General features: G+C 48.3%; 2 protein-coding genes across 3 annotated transcripts; one reads left to right on the plus strand and one right to left on the minus strand.

Annotated features, from left to right (window-relative positions):
- The first annotated feature begins 2567 nt into the window (after positions 1-2567).
- On the plus strand, positions 2568-14247 carry etfdh (electron transfer flavoprotein dehydrogenase). The gene is made up of 13 exons (XM_030368278.1): positions 2568-2760; positions 3414-3569; positions 5846-6075; positions 6366-6447; positions 6851-6969; positions 8278-8355; positions 8612-8758; positions 9076-9216; positions 11187-11330; positions 11606-11777; positions 12216-12398; positions 12540-12761; positions 13059-14247. Exons 1-13 carry the CDS (start codon positions 2718-2720, stop codon positions 13220-13222), a joined length of 1881 nt encoding a protein of 626 aa, XP_030224138.1. The 5' UTR covers positions 2568-2717; the 3' UTR covers positions 13223-14247.
- Positions 13334-22379, minus strand: ppid (peptidylprolyl isomerase D). 2 transcript variants are annotated; one of them, XM_030368279.1, is made up of 10 exons: positions 22086-22379; positions 20905-21045; positions 20364-20470; positions 19914-20102; positions 19402-19524; positions 16568-16674; positions 16173-16320; positions 15671-15757; positions 15518-15560; positions 13334-13782 (listed from the first exon to the last, which is right to left on the minus strand). In XM_030368279.1, the coding sequence occupies exons 1-10, from the start codon at positions 22168-22170 to the stop codon at positions 13694-13696; spliced, it is 1119 nt and encodes a 372-aa protein (XP_030224139.1). In that variant the 5' UTR covers positions 22171-22379; the 3' UTR covers positions 13334-13693. The 2 variants fall into 2 exon arrangements, with proteins under 2 accessions (XP_030224139.1, XP_030224140.1); XM_030368280.1 differs by lacking the exons at positions 20905-21045; positions 22086-22379 and adding an exon at positions 20849-20867.
- Positions 22380-22655: the final 276 nt, after the last annotated feature.

Genomic DNA, 22655 nt, shown 5'->3' on the forward strand with positions numbered 1-22655 from the left:
GACCGGCTCCGCCCGAACACCACCAGGCGGACGGAGGTGAGGTCCAGCTTAAGGTCTTCTTGAGGCCTGGACCAGAACATGAGGCCAGAGCACACTGAAGATAAAAGAAGGTTCTATAATTCTTCCAAATAGCCTCCAGTTTGAGGCAGGTGAAGAACCCTCACTCTGTTCTGCTGTTAAACCCTCACTCTGTTCTGCTGTCCCCCCCCCCCCCCCCCCCGCTGGGAGGGGGAGGAGCCACCACAAGCCCCGCCCTGTGACACAGTGACATCACAAGGGGGCGTGGTGTTCAGACAACTTGGAGGTGTTTGGCTCAGGGACTGTGAGTCAGACACACTCTACAAACCCTCTCCAAGGTCCTCCTGGGTCCTCAACAACGTGAAGCAGTGCTGCTGAGACATTACATTTCTTTCACTCAATACTACTTTATTTCTCCCGCACCAGGCCAGAAGGTGGGATGTGCACACAGCTACTTTTGTGAACCTTCTAAACAACAGGGACTGCTTAGAAACACGACACAGAAACCGACCCGTTCCACTATGAGGACCACCAAACGACCCTCAGTACTGCTAGACTCGGGCTGAGAGACTGACGCACAAAATAAAACGACTCCAGTGTTTCTGTTCTGCTCCAGGTTGAGCCGTCAGAGAGCGAGAATGGAAAATAAAAACACAACCGTTCTCCGACGCAGAGAGGAGGTGAACCCGGAGCCAATCTCCACTATGTGTGTGTGTGGTTTTGTAAATGGGCACTTCAATTCGAGGAGCTGTGATTGACGTGACTCAGAACGGTTTGTGATGAACCGCTTTAAAAAGCCGCGTGAAATGGGTTTGAGAGAGCTGCCCCGCAGGGGTGAGATGCATGTGGGTCAGGAGGCATCGGACTGAACCGGTTAACCAGCACTCATCTTCATACTCCATGGTGGGTTAACAATAGACGAAATGAGCGGTTAGATTTTACTGAAGCATTGCCTGACAGCAGCATTTGTAATAAACATACAAACCTTGAGTGTAACACTGTGTTTACTGAGGGCAACATAAAGCCTCAGCCCATATCTCCCTCCTCCCTCCTCTCCCCCCCCCCCATCTCAAGGGCTGGTAAATGGTTTCTGCTCGGATTGTACATATCATGTTCCCTATGTACATTGTTACTGAGCTGAGTGGTTTGTGTGTAGGAGTGGTGATAACTAGAACCCTGTTATGTCTTTACTGCCAGTATTACTGTCTGAATGTGTTGTCTCTATGGATGTCTATGAAATTACTCATTTATTTTAAAAACATTTGAGGCCAAACATTTCTTTGTGTAATAAATGGGTAACGTTTGAAAATGTCATTAAAGGTTGTGTGTTTGCGTTCCCCTGTGTTGTGAACGAGCTTTGGGCTCCAGTCAGGGCTCTGCCCTCTGCTGTCTGCAGATTTAGGTATCCTCTTCTCTTGCATATTAAGTTTACCAATACACCATACCATACAAAACTAACTTTATTCACATAGCGCCTTTCGTGCACAAGGTGCTTAACAGAACAGTATAAAATACAGCAGTACAATTTTCATACAATAGTACAGTGAAAATAAATGATAATATAAGTAAGAACGATAGTATAAAATATATGTATCAATGTAAAAAAATATATACATATTTTATCATGCTAACTGAATATGAACGTTAACATGAGGCCAGACGTTATTTTATTGTTGGCAGCGGCTATTCGTACGGCGACCGAGCTTGTCACGTGACTGCACTTGACCTATCAGTCTGCTCGGCGCTAACCCTAACCCTAACCGGGCCGACCGTAATTATAGTAATAACACTAACCCTAACCCTTACCCTAACCCTAACCCTAACCATAACCATAACCTGCCGTGAAAATAGACTGATGCAGTATTTTTACGGCGCTCCGTACGAATAGCCTAATTGCTATTCTTACGGTCGCCATACGAATAGCCACTACCTTTATGGTTGTAGTGAAGCAGACCCCTCCAGGTTCTACTGAACAGATCCTCAGTTCAGGACAGAGACCACATGGGCTGGACTGGGGGTCAGACCAGGTCCAGGACTAGAGACCACATGCTGGGCTGGACTGGGGGTCAGACCAGGTCCAAGACTAGAGACCACGTCCCGGGGCTGATTGGGGGTCAGACCAGGTCCACGACCAGAGACCATGTCCCGGGGCTGACTTGGGGTCAGATCCTCGGCCCGGCTGCAGTCCTCTGACCAGTAGGGATTAAACCTTAACTCTAGTCTAAAACATAACTCTATTTTCTCTCACATTCCTTACACGCTAATCACGTTGTTATCATCATTATTTACCCATAAATGGGTAAATAATGATAAATGATCAATGATAAAATAAATTTATTTTATATCTACATCTATATATACTCAATGCCTGTGCTGTTAATAATCATCTAAATGTTGCTGATTCCTTGTCTAAGATAACTAACTTACATGTTGATATGGATAATGTTGGGCGGGAGAAATAAAAGGTTATGTAGAAAACCAGGACGATAGAACTAAACTAAAGGACGCGGACCCTTTAACGATATACTGGACTCTGATTGGTCGACGACGCTGGGTTGGTGCGCAGGCGCAGCGGTATGTTATGACCCGTGTTTCGTAAGGTGGTTCGTTGTGTAAAGCAGGATGGTGTCCACCTCTGCCTAGCTTTAAAGTTAATCTGACTGTTCCTGATGCAGACCCCCTGCTGATGAAGAAGTGAGATGACGTCAACGATGTTTCCCGCCGGCAGATACTGGTTTCATGGTGAGTGCTAGCTCGGCTAACTCTACAGCTCTAGCTCTAGTTGCTACACTCAGGGTTAAAGGTTCTGAGTTGAACCGGGATCACATCCGCCCGTCCTCCCGGTGACCAGACCAATCAGGGATCAGTAATCGGGGGTGGGAAGAGCCCTGGAGCGAGGATCTGGATGTGGGTGAAAGGTCAGCAGAACCGGGTCAAGGAGGTTGTGGGTGAAAGGTCAGCAGGAACGGGTCAAGGAGATTGTGGATCAAAGGTCACCAGGACCGGGTCACGGAGGTGTCCTTGCAGCGTGATGTCAGTGTGGTCGCTGTACACGTGAAGCAGATCTGATGAAGCCCCTGTCCAAACAGCTGTCAGACCACGCTGCAGAGCTGTGATTTCATGATGTCACCATTCCTCCCTTCCTCACACGTTATCGGGAGTTTGATTTGTTATTGAGGTGGAGTTTGTTTGGTCAAGGTGGAGCTTGAAATGTAGCCCTACTGTGTAGCCTCCACGACGTTAGTTATAACGCATGTTTATATAGTTTATATACTAAAAGCCCTAAATGTAAATGTAGTTTACAGTGTATATCACCGTCCGTTAAAACACGATGAGGGGAGAGGGGGTCTAGTCCGATTGGATCTGGTTCTGACGCTCTGTCCCCCCCCCAACAGCAGGGCGATGTGTACGGGCCCTGAGAAGATGCCCCCGTCTGGACCCCGGGGCCCTTGGAGTCCGGCCCACCGCCCGCCGCTGGGCCAGCAGCGACGCCCCCAAGATCACCACCCACTACAGCATCCACCCCCGGGACCAGGACCCCCGCTGGGAGGGTGAGGACCCCCCCTGAGGGAGAGATATAGATCTATATATAGAAAGATATATATATATATATATATATATATATATATATATATATATATATATATATATATATAGGGAGAGATATAGATATAAGCAATATCACACTCGAGGTTGTGCAGTGATACTGAATATCAGCATATAAGTACAACAGCACGACCTTGAGTGTGATATGGGGGCATCCGTGGCATACTGGTGAAGGAGTTCGACTGGTAACTGGAGGGTGGCCAGTTCGAATCCTGAAAAAATCCACGGATGAGGTGCCCTTGAGCAAGGCATCTGAAACCCCCACCTGCTCCCCGGGCGCTGCACCGCGGCAGCCCACTGCTCCGGTAGTGCCGGTGTGCCCCCATGTGTGTGGACCTCTGTGTGTGTATGTGTTCACCGGCTACCCGGATGGGCAAAAGCAGAGAAAGAATTTCCCCCTAAAAAGGGATGAATAAAGGACTTAACTTAACCTAACTTAATATGGATTTTATACAACAGTTCTACAAGCACCATTTATTAGTTAACAGTAATAAGCAACAACAGATTCTGATTTGTTTGTTTATGTAATGACTTATTTGGCTCCGTTAACACAAATAGATCCGCACCTGGAGGTTTGCGCTGAAGTATCCAGCCTTCTTTCCTTCCCTTCGTCTTCCTCTGACGACCATTCGTAATTCACCTCAAATGTTACGTATGAAAACATGTTCATCGTTGAGTTGCAAAGTTTGTTGCAATCTAAGCTACATAAATATCATGAATATTATTGACGGTTTTTAAAACACCTGTAAAGCGGAGTGATTTCATGTATAGTTAAAAGACCCGGTGCTGTTATACTCTATATCAGCACTCATGGAATGCCTCTTGTCCAATCAAACTTGGTCGGAACTAACTGTTGTATAAAGATAGATATGGTATATACACTTGATCAGAGTTCACCTAGACTCTGCATAGCCACGTGCATGCTCTTCCTGGCACTTAATGTAGGCCCTTACTGTACCTCGCACTTAGTTATAGTTCTAAAATGTGTAGCATCTTATCCTAGCTATCTCTGTTGTATTGTTGTATTGGAATGGGATAGAATAGTGATTGTTAGTGCTTGGCACTTGGTTCTATGAACATCCTTACTGTGCTGACAGCGATATATTGTTGTTTCTCTTCTGACAAATGTACTTATCGTAAGTCGTTATTATGGATAAAAATGTCTGCTAAATCCCCTGAATGTAAGTGTAGACATAGATATAGAAATATATTAGAGCTGTCTGTTAAACGCGTTATTAACGGCGTTAACGCAAACCAAATTTAACGGCGTTAATTTTTTTATCGCGCGATTAGCGCAATTATTTTATAAAAAAAAAAAAACTTTTTTTTTTCTTTGGCTCAAAACAAAGAAGCAGTAGCCTGACTGCTATGTTCAAATGACATTTGTTCAAAGCAGTCGTTTAATTGCACTATAGGCTCTTTTTTTGTATCGTCCTGTTTTGATCAGTGTATATGCCAATGTTGTTATCAATAAAAAATCATTTGCACAAGGCAAGCCGATGCACTTCACCATGTTGATAAGAGAATTAAAATGAGAAGAATTATGGGACAAAGAATCAAGGGATATTTAGCATAGAAAAATAATTTGCGATTAATCGCGATTAATTAGAGTTAACTATGACATTAATGCGATTAATCACGATTAAATATTTTAATCGCTTGACAGCTCTAAAATATATATATATGCCAACGGTTCCCATGGCTACGGTTAGGACTACTCTCAGTCCGTGGTTCCAACCCTCTCGAAGGTTTTTGCCTTCAAGCAAGGCATGGATGAAACCTTCAGTTTTCCTAAAGAGTGGGCGCGCTTCAGATCAAGTATGCGTTGCGTTGCCTCGCATAACATAACGCATCCTGGATGGATGCGTTATGTTAAAAACGTCAGAAATGCTGGTGATAAATGTCACATGGCTTTAAAAACTCGCGGGAGCTGTAGAGTAACTCCCTCCGTCTGCTTTTCTGTGCATAGGGTCTCAAATAATGCGGACATAAGAAACACCCCTCAACATGGCAAATGACATAACTCCTTCCATAGAGGCGTGCCCTCTCCGAAACTATGCCTGTTCAAACAACGAGGAGTGCGCCTGTGTCCGACTTGACATGGCGGGAACTTGACGTGTTTCTGACTAGTTCCGGCGGATGTTCTCAAGTCTCGTGCATGCAGGCGATGTGAAACGCAGCCCGTGACTCTAACAGGAAGTGGGCGCGGTGCTTGCTGCAGGGACGGAGATGGAGCGCTTCGCGGACCAGGCGGACGTGGTGGTGGTGGGGGCGGGGCCCGCCGGCCTTTCCGCCGCCATCCGGCTGAAGCAGCTGGCGCTGGCGGAGGAGCGGGAGGTGCGGGTGTGCGTGGTGGAGAAGGCGTCTCAGATCGGAGCCCACACCCTCTCAGGGGCCTGTCTGGAGCCCAGCGCCCTCAACGAGCTGCTGCCCGACTGGAAGGAGAGAGGGGTGAGTCCCCTCCCCCCTTATGTCTCTCTGCATATGTCTCCCTGACCCTCTCTTTAATTTCTCTATTAATATCTCCTTCACCCTCTCATTAATCTCTCTCTCTCTCTCTCTCTCTCTCTCTCTCTCTCTCTCTCTCTCTCTCTCTCTCTCTCTCTCTCTCTCTCTCTCTCTCTCTCTCTCTCTCTCTCTCTCTCTCTCTCTCTCTCTCTCTCTCTCTCTCTCTCTCTCTCTCTCTCTCTCTCTCTCTCTCTCTCTCTCTCTCTCTCTCTCTCTCTCTCTCTCTCTCTCAGGCCCCCCTCCACACTCCAGTAACTGAGGATATTTTCAGCATCCTGACGGAGAAGCACAGGATTCCGGTCCCCATGTTGCCAGGTAGGGCCTTCCATCTCCCTCTACAGCCCCTCTAAAAGGATTCACGTTCTATGACTTTATTTATCGGTCGATATATGTATTTATTAGATGGAATAAAAAACATGTCAAAGTTTTGCAGCATCTGTTGAATGCATGGAGAAAACATAGATGTCACTATATAACATATCTATCTATAGATATCTTTATGTAGAGAAATCTATAGAAAACATATCTTGATATTTTTATATAGAGATATCTATAGATAACAACATATCTTTAGAAATCTTTATATAGAGATATTTATATATAACATATCTATAGATGTGTAGTGTATAAATGCTGATTGCCCTGGTCCTTTGTGATGTGGTCTCACCCCCCCCCTTGATGTGGTCCGACCCCCCCCTGATGTTGTCTGACCCCCCAGGTCTGCCCATGAACAACCACGGGAACTACATTGTGCGTCTGGGAAACCTGGTGCGCTGGCTGGGGGAGCAGGCGGAGGAGCTGGGGGTGGAGCTGTACCCGGGCTACGCCGCCGCAGAGGTGACCGCTACACCCGTGTATCACACCCCAGCACTAGATTTTGTTGTTTGTGTGAAGGAGAGAGGGGGTGTGGTGGTGGGTGGAGGTGTGATGGTTGAGTGGAGGAGAGGGGTGATGTGGTGGGTGGAGAAGAGGGATGGTTGTTGAGGTGGGATGTCAAAGGGCGTGCCCCAGGGTTCCATACTAGGGCCATTGTTGTTCTCAATATATGTAAACAATCTTTGTGACAAAATATCCAATGCTGCCTGTCATTTCTATGCAGATGATACTGTTATTTATTGATCATCCCCTTCAGTTGTAGAAACTTTTCATTTCCTGTTGTCTGCTTTGGATGTTTTACAGTCACAACATTTTTTTCAAATGGTAAAGGGCTTCCAAAAGATCTGCCAAAGCTTTTAACAACCCACAAGGTCAAAATTGAAAGGGTCAATTTGAACAAATACCTGGGTTTTATTATTGAAGAAAATTTGTCTTCAAACTTCATATTGAAAAACTTCCAAATTGAAAATTTAATTAGGTTTCTTTTTTAGAAATAAATCATGCTTCACAATGCAGGCCAGGAAACATTTGTTCACTGCAACCTTTTTACCATTGTTGGATTACGGTGACCTGCTATTTATGAACGCACCTGACCAATACCTCCAAAAATTGGATGCTGTCTAGCACTATGCTCTGCGATTTTTAACTGGCTGTGGAAATCGTGTCCATCATTGTACCCTACCTGTATATGCCTCTGCAGAATATCCATCACTCTCTGTACGCAGACTCTCACACTGGTCGTTTTTATAAGTGTCTCATTGGACTGGTCCCCTCCTATTTATGTGTCATAAATAGGAGACCTGTTAATGTGTCTTATTAATGTCTTCAAACAAAGTTAATTATGGTTTGCGCTCTACAGATGTTGGTACTCGGGGCTAGAACTGAGTAAGGGAAAAATGACTTTAACTATGCTGCGCCTTCTGCCTGGAGCACTGTACAAAAGCCCCTGAAGCTGTCAGAGCTGGTTACCTTAGGGGAATTCAAAGTAATGCTGAAGGACAGGGAAGCTAGTTCTCTCGGAAAATGCAACTGCTTGTAAATTTCTATTTTTGATAACAGCCAGGTGTATTCATTTTGTCTGTCGCGGTTTATTTATTTTTATTTGAGCTGTAGTGATTTAATTTTCATACATAGTCGAGATTTTATTTCTACCTGGTTGAATAAAGGATTGATTGGTTGGTTGGTGGGTGGGTGGAGGTGTGGTGGGTGGAGGTGCGTTGGGTGGAGGTGTGCTGGGTCCCCCTGGTGACCCTGCTCTCTGCTCCCCAGGTTCTTTTCCATGAAGACGGGAGCGTTAAAGGCATCGCCACCAACGACGTGGGAATCGCTAAAGACGGCTCTCCTAAGGTATGTCTTCTGTCCCCCTTCCCTCCTCTCCCCCTGACCCCCCCTCCTCCACCCCTCTAATTTCATCATATATCAGTGCACCTGTTTGTTGTGGAGGTCTTGTTCCTGTCTGCTGCCCTCTGGCTTTTTAAGAGGAGGGTCCTCTTCAAGGGATGTCGTAATCAGACAGACCTACACGACCAGAGTGGGGGTGTTCAATCTCTGCCTGGCCCAAGGGCAGATGGTGGGGTGGTAGTTAAAGTCTGCCTCTCCCCAGGACACCTTTGAGCGGGGCATGGAGCTGCACGCCCAGGTCACTCTGTTCGGGGAGGGCTGCCACGGCCATCTGGCCAAGCAGCTCTACCGGCACTTCAACCTGAGGCAGAACTGTGAGCCTCAGACCTACGCCATCGGACTCAAGGAGGTACAGCACTCGCCCCTTCATCTTCAAACCTTCATCTTCCCTTCATGTTCCCCTCACCACTCCACCCCTTCATCCTCACCCACTCACCCCTTCATCTCCCCCCCCCCCATCATCTTCACCCCTCCAACCTCACCCCTTCATCTTCACCCCTCCACCCTCACCCCTCCACCCTCACCCTTCATGTCGTCATACTAACACTGTTCATGTAAGTGCTGCTCTGCTCTACCTGTGTGACCGTTTCCTGTGTGTGCTGACTGCTTCCAGTGTGACTGTTTCCTGTGTGCTGACTGCTTCCTGTGTGCTGCCTGGTTCTCCAGGTGTGGGTGGTGCGTCCGGAGAAGTGGCGTCCGGGCCGGGTGGAGCACTCGGTGGGCTGGCCGCTCAACAGAAACACCTACGGGGGCTCCTTTCTTTACCACCTCAACGAGGGCGAGCCGCTGGTGGCCCTTGGCTTTGTGGTGAGTCTGGGGGGATCTTAAGGTTTACAGATCTTAAGATCTGTAAATAAATAAGAGATCCGCCCCAAACCACAGTTCTAGTGTTGGTTCCCAGTGGGGTGTTCCACAAAGCCGGTTTTATCACATAACCGGGTAAGTTAACCCAGGGTTTGCTGTAACCCTAGGTTTTCCGTTCCAAAAGGATCACGGTATGTTAGTTGCTATAGCAACATATGCTCTGAAACAAACCTGGTCGGACCAGGTTTTGCGCAGGTTAAGTTTGAAACATAACCCGGTTTTGGGTATTTCAACCGGCGTTCACCGCAGATTTCATATGTTCACAATGGCATGCCCTTTTGATGAGAGAACTGCTGATATCAGAGCGCAAATTATACGTGCAACCCACCGGGAACGATTGATAAGACCACGGCTCGACATCTTGGCATATTGGATGACTTTTTGCTGGAGTGGAGAGATAGATTCTCGCGCAAATCTTTAATATATTAAAATAGCCTTACATAGCCAACACTACCGATCGAGGACCTGGCCTCAGTTCACTCCAGACTATTTGCGTAGCCCTCCGTTTTTTTCAAATGGTAGTTTTATCTAGGCTATAATGCTGGAGATGCTGAGCACATCACAGTCGTTTCAGATGACCCATCCAAGATTTGTATCGGCCTCCTATCATACAAAGAGCAATATTGTCTGAGTACTATGCCGAGAGGCATTTACAACTTAAAGTATAAAATTGTCCTAACGGACTTGCATCCACTGGAGAATGTTCGATCGTAGCCGGCGGCTTCATTACAAGCACTGATCCATCTTGATCTGTGAAGTTGATGAATTGTCACTTTTAGGTTTTCTACCCAGTTACCCAAAAAAGAAACATTTGGAATAGTATGCGCTGTGGCAAGCACACGGTTTGCATGTGTTACTTCGAAGGCAAAAAAAATCTAAAATACAAGAAAACACAAAAACCTACATTCAACCAGTGTGGGGTATGGCCCATGACTCTCTGAGGTGGTACCTCCAGGTACCCCCTCCATGCCAGGGCGCCCTGAATTTATGTTTATTAACAGCTCCTTAACAGATCCAGTCTGCCGACTGTCGGCCTTTTCACGATTGGCTTAAAAAAATGGCTTATTTAAATTTATACCAATACGATACAGTGGGAAAAGCTTACCAGTTTGTATGTTTTTTATACTTCATTTTTATACTTGATCCTCTGACCGCTTGGAAGCAATCGGAGTAGCCTACATATTGTTTTAGAAGAAAGGGGTTATGTGGTAGCATCTTTAAGAATGCTTAACTGGGATATTTATATATTCATGGCTCAAATATTAAGGATCATGCTTTTGACGTGTAACTAACGCATTTACGCGGTCAGCGATCCGCTGCCAGGCTTTGGTTCTCCGGGTTCCAGAGGTTTTAGCGTTCCCTTTTCTTGTGATAATGTCCTTCTCCTCGTCATAGCTCTCCAGGAGAACCTGGAGTTCCATTTCATTGAAATAAGCGGCCCGTTTCGCCATATCGATCAGGGTTTCCATGATCCATACATCACGTCTTTTTAAGTTTGGCGTGGACGCGCACAACCCTGTGTTAACCAACCCCGAGTTGATTGAACTAATGCATAACCGCTGCTGTGGAACCGAAAACTCTGGGTTGGTCGGCACAGGGTCAATCAACCTAGAGTTCAGCGTTAACTCAGTGTTTGTTAAACCTCCGTTCGTGGAACACCCCTCTGGTGTCTTTCTTGGTTCTTCAGTGTTGATGTGTTGGTTCTTCGGTGTTGATGTGTTGGTTCTCCAGTGTTGATGCGTTGGTTCTTCGGTGTTGATGCGTTGGTTCTCCGGTGTTGATGTGTTGGTTTTTCGGTGTTGATGTGTTGGTTCTTCGGTGTTGATGTGTTGGTTCTTCGGTGTTGATGTGTTGGTTCTTCGGTGTTGATGTGTTGGTTCTTCGGTGTTGATGTGTTGGTCTGTGTTCCCCAGGTGGGTCTTGACTACTCCAACCCCTACCTGAGTCCCTTCAGAGAGTTCCAGCGGTGGAAGCACCACCCGTTCGTTGCCCCCACCCTGGAGGGGGGCGAGCGCATCGGCTACGGGGCGCGTGCCCTCAACGAGGGCGGGGTCCAGGTGGGTCTATTCAGTCAGAACCCCCAGTGAGGTCTAACCAGTCAATAGAACCCCCACTGAGGTCCAATGAGTCAGTAGAACCCCCACTGAGGTCTAACCAGTCAGTAGAACCCCCACTGTGGTCTAACCAGTCAGTAAAACCCCCACTGTGGTCTAACCAGTCAGTAGAACCACTGATCCATACCCAGCTGTCCATCTAGGACAGGTGAGGGTTAGCATCTGGGGTGAGAGAGGTCGTCTGCCCGGGGTGACCCTGTGACCTCTGACCCCTACAGTCCATCCCAGAGCTGACCTTCCCAGGAGGCATCCTGATTGGCTGCAGCCCTGGCTTCATGAACGTCCCCAAGATCAAAGGGACGCACACGGCCATGAAGAGCGGCATGCTGGCTGCCGAGGCCGTGTTTCCTCGGCTGGCCGTGCTGGAGGAGGACTCCGCCCCCTCCGCAGGTAACTCCTCCCCCTCCTCAGGTACCTCCTTCCCCCCCCATCTTGGGTGTACTAAGGATCCCGTTCCTTTGATCCACATCTCGCTGCTCGTGGCCGCAGAGCTTCAAAGAACATTTCTGAGGAGAGGAGTGACTCTCCCATGCCGTTTCTTCTCCTGGTTACTCCTCCACTCCCTTCACTGTAGAACTCGTCTACAAGACAACTATCTTCAACTATCTTCAACTGTGTTCAACAGAGAATGAGCTCCTCGATATGTTGAGTTACTTAGTAAATGCACTTTATTGCAGCACTGAGGCAGGTTGTTGATTTGATGAATCTTATGAACACTTTTGGGTCGTTTCTTCATTGATGATGAACTCTCCACCACTAAAGAAACACAATGTCATACCTGGTCCCCCCTGTGCCCCTGGTCTTACTGGTCTCACTGGTCCCCCCCAGGTCTCCACGTCCCGGAGTACGCTGAGAGCCTGAAGGCGTCGTGGGTGTGGAAGGAGCTCCACGCGGTGAGGAACATCCGACCCTCCTTCCACAACTACCTGGGTCTGTACGGGGGCATGGTCTACACCGGCATCTTCTATTGGATCCTGAGGGGCAAGGAACCCTGGACCCTGAAGCACTGCGGTAGGTCGACCTCCCCACCACCGGGGGGCAGCACCCACACTGACGGCTCAAAATGTTGGAGGGATTTCAACACGGAGCCCAGGGCTGAGCCAGACGTGTTACTATAGCAACAGCCTCCCCTTCCCTCCTCCCCCCCGGCAGGTCTGGACTCCGACCAGCTGAAGCCGGCCAAGGAGTGCACCCCCATCGAGTACCCCCGGCCCGACGGCAAGCTGAGCTTCGACCTGCTGTCGTCGGTGGCCCTGAGCGGGACCAACCACGAGGGCGACCAGCCCGCCCACCTCACGCTGAGGGACGATAGCGTGCCGGTGGAGCGCAACCTGGCCATCTACGACGGGCCCGAGCAGCGCTTCTGCCCCGCAGGTAGACTAGGGTTTAGACCAGCAGGGAGACCGCCATGTAGGCCAGGATGTAGACCACCCGTGACCTTTGACCCTCTCCCAGGCGTATACGATTACGTCCCGATGACCTTTGACCTTCTCCCAAGGCGTGTACGACTCTGACCTTTGACCCCCTCACCTCCGGCGTATGCGATTACCTCCCGATGACCTTTGACCTACTCCCAAGGCGTGTACGACTGACCTTTGACCCCCTCACCTCTGGCGTGTACGAGTACGTCCCTGTGACCTTTAACCCGTGCCCTTTGACCCCCTCTCCCAGGCGTGTACGAGTACGTCCCCACTGACGACGGCGCCGGGATGCGGCTGCAGATCAACGCCCAGAACTGCGTCCACTGCAAGACGTGCGACATCAAAGACCCCAGCCAGAACATCAACTGGGTGGTGCCGGAGGGCAGCGGAGGCCCCGCCTACAACGGGATGTGAACCTTTTTTATTGGTCGATGCTAACCGTGCCTACACAAGACCCCTGAGGAGGTGGATTGGAGCCTCAGCAGGACTGTAATATATTGCGTTGTTAAGAACATTAAAGCGGAATGAGGCTGATGCTGATGGTTTATTTCACGAGTCCCTTTGGCGCGGAGAACACGTCAGTGAACTCATGTAGAAAACAATACAGTAGGGGAGGGCTGAACACCACAGGAATAAATTAAGCACCGCAGGTACACACCAGGTCAGACTCCTCCACAGGTGAAGAGGTTAACTTCACCTCTCCACAAAGATGAAGGGTTGAAGTTTCGACAACTCCACGCAGGTGAAGGGGTGAAGTTCAGACACCTCCACGCAGGTGAAGGGGTGAAGTTCAGACACCTCCACGCAGGTGAAGGGGTGAACTTCACCTCTCCACACATGAAGGGGTGAAGTTCAGACACCTCCACGCAGTTGAAGGGGTGAGGTTCATGCAAACATCTTGGCATAGATCTTCTTCTCCTTCTCCTTCTCTTCCTTCACGCTGATCTGGACTCTCTTCATCTCGCCCGCAATCGCTGCAAAACACAAAGGAGGCGTTTCATTGGTTGCTCAATCCCTGCGTCGGCCAATTACGGCGCTCCACTTTTTCACCGGAAGTTTTCCGAGTATAAACCGATTCAGCATTGTACCTTCCACCAGCGCCTATTCTGAGTGTGGTTCTCTTACGGTGAAGGGTTCTCTTACGGTGACAGTAATGCATGGTTGGTTCCACTTACTGTCTACCTTTTATTTTTTTCAGTACTAGTTAATTTATAATCAATAATTATAATAAGGAGTCATGTTATGGTATCGGATCGGCACCTAGACTTGCGTACTCGCCGATACCCGATATGCCATTTTAGGCGGATTAAGAGGCATATCCGAAACTGGTATCGGTACCAGATCCACTCTAGTTTAGACTTCCTCTTGGAGTCCATGTAAAGATCTGAAGGTTAACATGTGATATGAAACCATTTCTGCATTAAAATATCTCAAATGTTGTTTTGGTTTTGTTCAGTACTTGTTTCCAACAATGATCATACCCAGAGAACTTAAGGCTTAATACACCGTAACTTAATAACCCTTAACATTGCTAACCCTTAACACTGAGAACCTGATGTCTAGATCCACAAGTGTCCCCACATACCCTACCTGGGTGTTATGAGGTATTCCCAGTGGGTACCTCTGGGTGTTATGAGGTATTCCCAGTGGGTCCCCCTGGGTATTATGAGGTATTCCCAGTTGGTACCTCTGGATATTATGTGGTATTCCCAGGGGGTACCTCTGGGTATTATGTGGTATTCCCAGTGGGTACCTCTGGGTATTTTAGGGTCAGTAACTCTGAATGCATCAAGGTTTCACAGTGACCTATTTGCAGCTCTCCAAAAGGTTTGGTGCTGGAGTTCCCATAGGGGGCGCTACAGCTCCCGGTCCAAGTTAAAGCAGCCCTGTGATGGATTTAAACTCTAAACTTGGTGACATGTCTTATCTGACATGTTGAACATGTCCGCCTATTGGACCCAAAATGTCCATCAGGCTGTTCTTTCAAATAACTAACTTCTGAAGTTCTGCAGAACCGAAGCGCTTATGTGCCTGATCTACAGACCGATTCAAATTCCAAGGAATGAAAAAAGAAAAAACTGACCTGAAGACCGCTTTAACTGGTACAAACAGGATTTCTGCCTGGTCTACCTCTAAACGGCGATGATCCCACACTTCTTCAGGAGCTCATCAAACCAGGTCTTACTATTTGGATTAGATCTACCTGAGCACCTTTCAAACAAGACTGAAGAATTTTATGTTTGCTTTAGCTTTCTGCTAAATCTTAAATACATTGCACTTTTTAAAAAAGCTTTTTAGAAAGTGCAATGTATTTAAGATTTAGCAGAAAGCTAAAGCAAACATAAAATTCTTCAGTTTGCCTTTATTTTCTATTTTAATACTAAAATGCCTTTTTAACTTTCTATTTTACCCATTTCTTTGCATATGTTTTCTTTCATGTTTTATTTTATTGTATGACAATGTTTATATGTGAAGCACTTTGAGTCTGCCTTGTGTATGAAAAGTGCCATATAAATAAAGTTGCCAAGCATTGCCTTGCCTACCTCTCAGGACTCAGCAGAAGGGGATCTCTAGCGAGCGGTCTGGTAACGGCCTCATAGGGCTTCATGAGGCTAAGAAACACTAGCAGCTCTCTGGGGGCTAGTCCCAGGGATGCACTGCAGGAGGTTCAGGTATTAAAGGGGAGGTTAAGGGGGCTCTGGGCCTTACCTTTGTCTTGAGGAGATATCTCCTGAGCTTTCTTCAGATCCGCCTGTGGAGGAGAAACACTCAGTCAGTCTGCAGAACAGACCTGTCCCTACCTGCAGTACAGACCTGTCTACCATGCTGTTGTAGGTGTGTAGGTGTGTGTGAGGTTCTCACCATGGCCTTGTCCAGGTCCTTGAGGCCCTGCCAGGCCTGGGCCCGGCGGAACAGAGCTTTGGTGTTGGACTCGTTCAGCTCCAGCACCTGCGGCTCAGAACAAGGACGGACTTACAACACATCCATCAACTACACCTGGTCTCACCTGGGGGTCCCCCTAGCCCCCCCTGGTCCCTCCAGTCGCCCCCCCAGCCCCCCCTGGTCTTCCCTTGTCTTCCTAGGCATACCTGGTGGTCTCTAGTCTCCCCTGGCCCCCCTAGTCCCCCCCCAGTCCCTCCAGTCCCCCCCCAGCCCCTCCTGGTCTTCCCTGGTCTCCCTAGGCCTACCTGGTGGTCTGTAGCTCCCCCTGGTCTCCCCTGCCCCCCCCCAGTCCCTCCGGTCCCCCCCCCAGCCCCTCCTGGTCTTCCCTGGTCGCCCTGGTCTCCCAAGGCCCACATGGTGGTCTGTAGCTCCCCTGGTCCCCCCCGCCCCCTCCAGACCCCCATGGCCCCCCCAGGCCCACCTGGTTGCAGCTGTCCAGCGCCTCCTGCCAGAGGCAGAGCTTCAGCTGGCAGGCGGCCTTGTTGAGGGTGCAGCTCAGCGCGGTGGGCTCCAGCTTCCTCTGCAGCTCCTCGTCCTCCTCCACCACCTCCCCGCTCATCTCCAGGTATCTGAGGACCACAGCCCCCCCCCCCAGTCAGGTCCTGACCTCTGGCTCCGCCCGCTCCATCAGGGCACACCGGCTTATTCAACTGAGGCTTCATGTCTTCATGGCTGGAGGTGTTCTTCACCAGTAATGTTGTGGACCATTTAAAGTGTTGTCCCCCCCCCCCACCCCCCGCTAGAGCCTTACAGGGTTTAGAACGCATCAACAACTAATCAGTGATCAGCTGTCGACCAGAGGAGGAGGAGTCTCACCTCAGGGCCTTGGAGTACTTCCTGGTGGCCGAGGCCCAGTCCTGCTTCTTGAAGAAGGTGTTTCCGATGTTTTTGATGTCTTCGGCCACGGCGAGCACCTTGTCCACCTGGAACCACACCACATGGCAGCATCAGTACACCAGCCCCTAGCAACACCGGCCCCTAGCAACACCGGCCCCTAGCAACACCGCCCCCTAGCAACCTGGACTTTGTTGTGGGATCCAGGGAGGAGGAACAGGATTTAGTCCACTTTGAAGATGGCTGAAACCTCAGCAGAGTCTAAATCTGGATGAGGATCCAACATCTTCTGTTCCTTAACCTAAGACCTACGAAGACGCCCCCCCCCCCATACCTATGGAGACCCACCCCCATAGGTATGAAGACCCCCCACCATACTTATGAAGACCGGCTCTCCCCCATACCATTGGTATGAAGACCCCCATACCTATGAAGACACTAGGGGTGGGAAAAATAATCGATTCTTCGATGCATCGCGATTCTCGCTAGAACTATTCTGTCTCGATGCAGATAAATTAATAATTTTATTTTTTTTGCCTGCTGCAACATTCTGTTCGCCAGAGAGGGATAATTTTTGTAATTTTAAAATTATTGAATTTATGTTCTGTGTGTATTGGCCAATCCGATTGGTCTTGACACGATTGCGATTCAGCCTACGTATAGCATGCGTGCAAACTCACAGCCAGACACAAGATCTGTCTAATTCAAGAGCAGCTTTTCCTTTAATGACATAGAAAAGAAAGATTAGAAAGAAAATATATCTGAAACTTATTTTTTGCATGCTTCCATATTGTGTTATAATGCAAGCTGCATTGATTATTGCATTGTTCATAGAAAGTCATATTTGTGACAAAAGCCTTCTCTCCTATGAAATATTAGATAAGTTAATTCATCTGTTGATTTCTTTAATGATCATCACAAAAGTAGGAAGTGATTAGCAAACTCTGAGTAGCAAACCCAGATGTATATACAGGTGCTGGTCAAATTATTAGAATATCATGAAAAAGTTGATTTATTTCATTAATTCCATTTAGAAAGTCAAACCTGTAGAATGTATACATTCATTCCAAACAGACTGATACATTATAAGTGTTTTTTGCCAAAAAGAAGATGATTATAGCTGACAACCAATGAAAACCCTAAATTCAACATCTCAGAAAATTAGAATATGGTGAAAAGGTCAGATATTGAAGACACCTGGTGCCACACTCTAATTAGCTAACTAACTCAAAACACCTGGAAAAGCCTTTAAATGGTCTCTCGTTTTGATTCTGTATGACACACAATCATGGGGAAGACTGCTGACTTGACAACTGTCCAAAAGATGACCATTGATACTTTAAAGAAGGAGGGCAAGACACAAAAGGTCATTGCCAAAGAGGTTGGATGTTCCCAGAGCTCTGTGTCCAAGCACATTAATAGAGAGGCGAAGGGAAGAAAAAGATGTGGTAGAAAAGAGTGTACAAGCAAGAGGGATAAACGCGCCCTGGAGAGGATTGTCAAACAAAACCGATTCAAAAATGTGGGGGAGATCCACAAAGAGTGGACTGTAGCTGGAGTCAGTGCTTCAAGAAGCACCACACACCGACGTATGCAAGATATGGGCTTCAGCTGTCGCATTCCTCGTGTAAAGCCACTCTTGAATAAGAGACAACGTCAAAAGCGTCTCGCCTGGGCTCAAGACAAAAAGGACTGGACTGCTGCTGAGTGGTCCAAAGTTATGTTTTCAGATGAAAGTAAATTTTGTATCTCCTTTGGAAATCAAGGTCCCAGAGTCTGGAGGAAGACAGGAGAGGCACAGAATCCACGTTGCCTGAAGTCCAGTGTAAAATTTCCACAGTCAGTAATGGTCTGGGGTGCCATGTCATCTGCTGCTGTTGGTCCACTGTGTTTCCTGAGGTCCAGGGTCAATGCAGCAGTCTACCAGGAAGTTTTAGAACACTTTATGCTGCCTGCCGCGGACCAACTTTATGGAGGTGACGATTTCATTTTCCAACATGACTTGGCACCTGCACACAGTGCCAAATCTACCAGTACCTGGTTTAAGGACCATGGTATCCCTCTTCTTGATTGGCCTGCAAACTCACCTGACCTTAACCCCATAGAAAACCTATAGGGTATTGTGAAGCGGAAGATGCGAGATGCCAGACCCAACAATGCTGAAGAGCTGAAGGCCACTATTAAAGCAACCTGGGCTCTCATAACACCTGAGTAGTGCAACAGACTGGTCGACTCCATGCCACGCCGTATTGCTGCAGCAATTCAGGCAAAAGGAGCTGCAACTAAGTATTGATTGCCATACATGCTGAAACTTTCCATGTTCATACTTTTCAGTTGGCCCACATTTCTAAAAAATCATTTTTTGTACTAGTCGTAACTAATATTCTAATTTTCTGAGATACTGAATTTGGGATTTTCAGTAATTGTCAGTACTAATCATCCAAATTAAAAGAAATAAACATTTCAAATATATCACTCTGTGTGTAATGAATTGATATAATATGTAAGTTTCACGTTCTGAATATAATTACTGAAATAAATCAACTTTTTCATGATATTCTAATAATTTGACCAGCACCTGTATATATTTTTGAAAATCACACATGGAAATGTACAAAAGATTTTGCATCGAGATGCATCGATAATCGCTTCAGAATCGAATCGTTGACCTCATAATCGGAATGTAATCGAATTGTGAGGTGCCAAGAGATTCCCATCCCTAGAAGACACCCCCCCCATACCAAGGACCCCCCCCCCCCCATAGGTATGACCCCCCCCCTCCATAGGTATGAAGCTCCCCCCCCCTCCATACGTACGTCTTTGAAGTCCACCTCGGAGTCCTCTGGGAACTCTGGGTGGGCGTCGCCGGAGCCGTCGCTCTGAGACACGCCCCAGTCGTCCCCGTCCCGGTGCTCACCGCAGTCTGCGATGACGCACGGCTGGAAGACAGGTCGGAGGTCACAGGTCAGAGGTCACAAGTCAGAGGTCGTACTCCGAGAGGTCAATAGGGGATAAAGGCCTTACCCTGGCAGGTCAGTAGGGGTTAAAGGTCGTAGCCCGACAGGTCAGCGGGGGTTAAAGGTCGTACCCCGACATGTCAGTGGGGGTTAAAGGTCGTACCCTGACAGGTCAGTGGGGGTTAAAGGTCATACCCTGACCGGTCAGTGGGGGTCAGAGGTGGGGGTTAAAGGTCGTACCCCGACAGGTCAGTGGGGGTTAAAGGTTGTACCCTGAGAGGTCAGTGGGGGTTAAAGGTTGTACCCTGAGAGGTCGGTGGGGGTTAAAGGTCATACCCTGACAGGTCAGTGGGGGTCAGAGGTGGCGGTACCTTGACGGGCGTGTCTTCCCTGGTCTCCGTGGCCTCCAGGGTCTTGACGAGGCCCAGGCCGCGCAGCACCTGGCCGAACACCACGTGCTTCCCATCCAGGTGGGGCGTGGCCACCGTGGTGATGAAGAACTGGGAGCCGTTGGTGTTGGGCCCCGCGTTGGCCATGCTGAGGAGACCCACCCGGTCGTGCTGCAGGAGAGGGGGCGGAGTTAGCGCTGGCTTCACTAGGAGAGGGGGCGGAGTTAGCACTGGCTTCACTAGGATAGGGAGTGGAGTTAGCGCTGGCTTCATTAGGAGAGGGGGGCGGAGTTAGCGCTGGATTCAAGACTAGAGGACTACGTCAGCCACCAGACTAGAAGCTGCTTCATATGAGGCGAGAACATGGCAGTGTAACGGGGAGCCGGTGGGTTAGGGTCAGACCTCAGCTGAGGTCAAAGGACACAACCTTACCTTGTAGTGGAAGTTCTCATCTTCAAACTTCTCTCCGTATATGCTCTCGCCCCCCGTCCCGTCCTGGTTGGAGAAATCCCCTCCCTGGATCATGAAGCTCTTGATGACTGGGGGGGGGGGACCAGGAGGTTAGTAACCATGGTTACCGCTTACTACACCCGACCGTGTTCAATGGACATCGAGCGTTTCCTGTCGATGTTCCCGACAACCATGAGAGGATGGCTCCTGGTTACCTTTTCCATGGAAACCACAGCAGTGGTGTTACCTAGGTGTGGAGACCGGCTGGTTCATGGAACAGTAACCTAAATACTGACCGTAGCGAGGTACGGACCATCTTAAATACTGACCGTACCGAGGTACTGAAGACAAACACACTTGAACAGTGCGTTGAAACTACAATGTGTTGAACGCTACTCACTGAAGGGGCGCTAAAGGTTTGGTAGTGGAGCAGTGCTGAACGCTGTAGTGTGTTGAACGCTACTCACTGCGGTGGAAGGGGCGCTTAAGGTTTTGTAGTGGAGCAGTGTTGAACGCTACTCACTGCGGTGGAAGGGGCAGGCCTTGAAGTGCAGCGGCTTCCCGGTGGCCTTCCCCTCGCCCTTCTCCCCGGTGCAGAGAGCGCGGAAGTTCTCCGCTGTTCTGGGCGTGACGTCGGTGAACAGCTCCAGAACGAGTCGGCCCGCTGGAACAAAAAACAAACAAAAAACATCAGAGAGCTCTGGCGGCCATGTTGGCGGGGGGCCGGACATCGTACCGGGACCACGCCCCCATCGGACAGGACATGATGACCTCATTGTTAGGAGACGGTACAGAACGGGTGGTCCTTTGTCTTTGAGCTCTATTTATACAGCGCCGTACAGACACACAGCGCCGTACAGACACACAGCGCCGTACAGACACAGCGCTGTACAGACACACAGCGCCGTACAGATTCAGTTAAGGGAGTGAAACTGTCCCAGTCAGTACTAATACACGTCATATCCGTATATATACGCTTTAGAAATAAATTGTAATGCATCACGAGATTATCATCCGGCCATACTTCTGTTAAATGGATTTAAGTCTTTGACAGACTGACGGCAGATCCTCATCAGAAATGAGTTATTATATACTTGTAGATAGTTATTAGCATTAAGCAGCAGAACCTCAGGTAACAGACGGGACTGAGGTCGGATTGACAGAACCTTGAACTGGTGATCCTCATGGTGAGAAACTGGTGGCCCTCACCATGAGAACTTTGTGGACTTCATCATGAGGACTTGGTGGTCGTCATCATGAGGACTTGTCCCACCGGACCTCCCCATGTGCTGCCGAAGCTATAGATGGACACCATGTGGTTCCGTCCATCAGACAACAGAGAATCTGATTCACCTTTGACCTCGCGTCTGACCCATATACAGTACACATACAATCAGCAGCTATCACTGTTTAAATATATATATATATATATATATATATATATATATATATACACACACACACACACACACACACACACACACACATTATAAATATTTATTTATTTATAACTGGCATCTAGCGTAGGATCTCACTTTATTAGCCCGTCCTGTGAATGAATGAAGAGCTTCAAGAGTCTCTCAGTGGGAAACAGAGGATGCTAGGCTAAACTATGCTAAGCTAGCCATGCAAACCGCTAACATTCGCCAGGAAGTTAGCGGTTGGCAATGGCTAGCTTAGTTACGAGTGTTTAAATGTTCCGACCTCTCTCTCCGCCGATGTCAACGTCAAAGAAGACCCGCGGGTTTTCGTGGTTGGACGGCTTGTTGCTGGGGATGGCGTGAGACATTTTGACGAGAGACAAGACAGGTACAGAGTCGGACTGAGGTAACCGAGTGCTAATGCTAAGTTGCTAACACAGGAGCCGGTAACGGGAGCGCACACTAACTCACGAGGAGCTGCAAGTCTCGCGAGAGGAAGAAACGAGCGTAGAGGGCCCTCTGGCGGCGTCAATTACCAATTTTGAATACCGCCCTTATAAATATATTATATAGTGGTTACTTATTCAGTACTATGTATCACATGCTACAGTTTGGTTGTCATTTGAACATGTCTCTCAGAGTCGGCCGTCCAATCATGTGTTCTTCTGGTGCAGGGGTCAGCAACCTTTCAACATGCAGTGCCCGTTTGACCTTTTCTTGTTAATGAGTGTGCCTTGAGCAACAATATATTTAAAATAAGCTGAATTATGACACAGTGACCAAAAACATTTCCAGAAGACCTGGAATTGTACTATTTCCATATAGTCCACAATCATGCATCAACATTTTAAAT

The sequence above is a fragment of the Gadus morhua genome, chromosome 10 (genome assembly GCF_902167405.1).
Source record: "Gadus morhua chromosome 10, gadMor3.0, whole genome shotgun sequence".
Taxonomy (NCBI): Eukaryota; Metazoa; Chordata; class Actinopteri; order Gadiformes; family Gadidae; genus Gadus; species Gadus morhua.

Bases quoted from the DNA above. Each gene is read 5' to 3' on its own strand.
- etfdh (XM_030368278.1), top strand. From the start codon at position 2,718: ATGACGTCAACGATGTTTCCCGCCGGCAGATACTGGTTTCATG. The intron at 8,759-9,075 runs GTACAGCACTCG...CTGGTTCTCCAG, and splicing joins ACGCCATCGGACTCAAGGAG to GTGTGGGTGGTGCGTCCGGA. The intron at 12,399-12,539 runs GTAGGTCGACCT...CCCCCCCGGCAG, and splicing joins CTGGACCCTGAAGCACTGCG to GTCTGGACTCCGACCAGCTG.
- ppid (XM_030368279.1), bottom strand. From the start codon at position 22,170: ATGTCTCACGCCATCCCCAGCAACAAGCCGTCCAACCACGAAAACCCG. The intron at 21,046-22,085 runs GTCGGAACATTT...TTTTTGTTCCAG, and splicing joins TGACATCGGCGGAGAGAGAG to CGGGCCGACTCGTTCTGGAG. The intron at 16,321-16,567 runs GTGAGACTCCTC...TGTGGTCCTCAG, and splicing joins AAGTACTCCAAGGCCCTGAG to ATACCTGGAGATGAGCGGGG.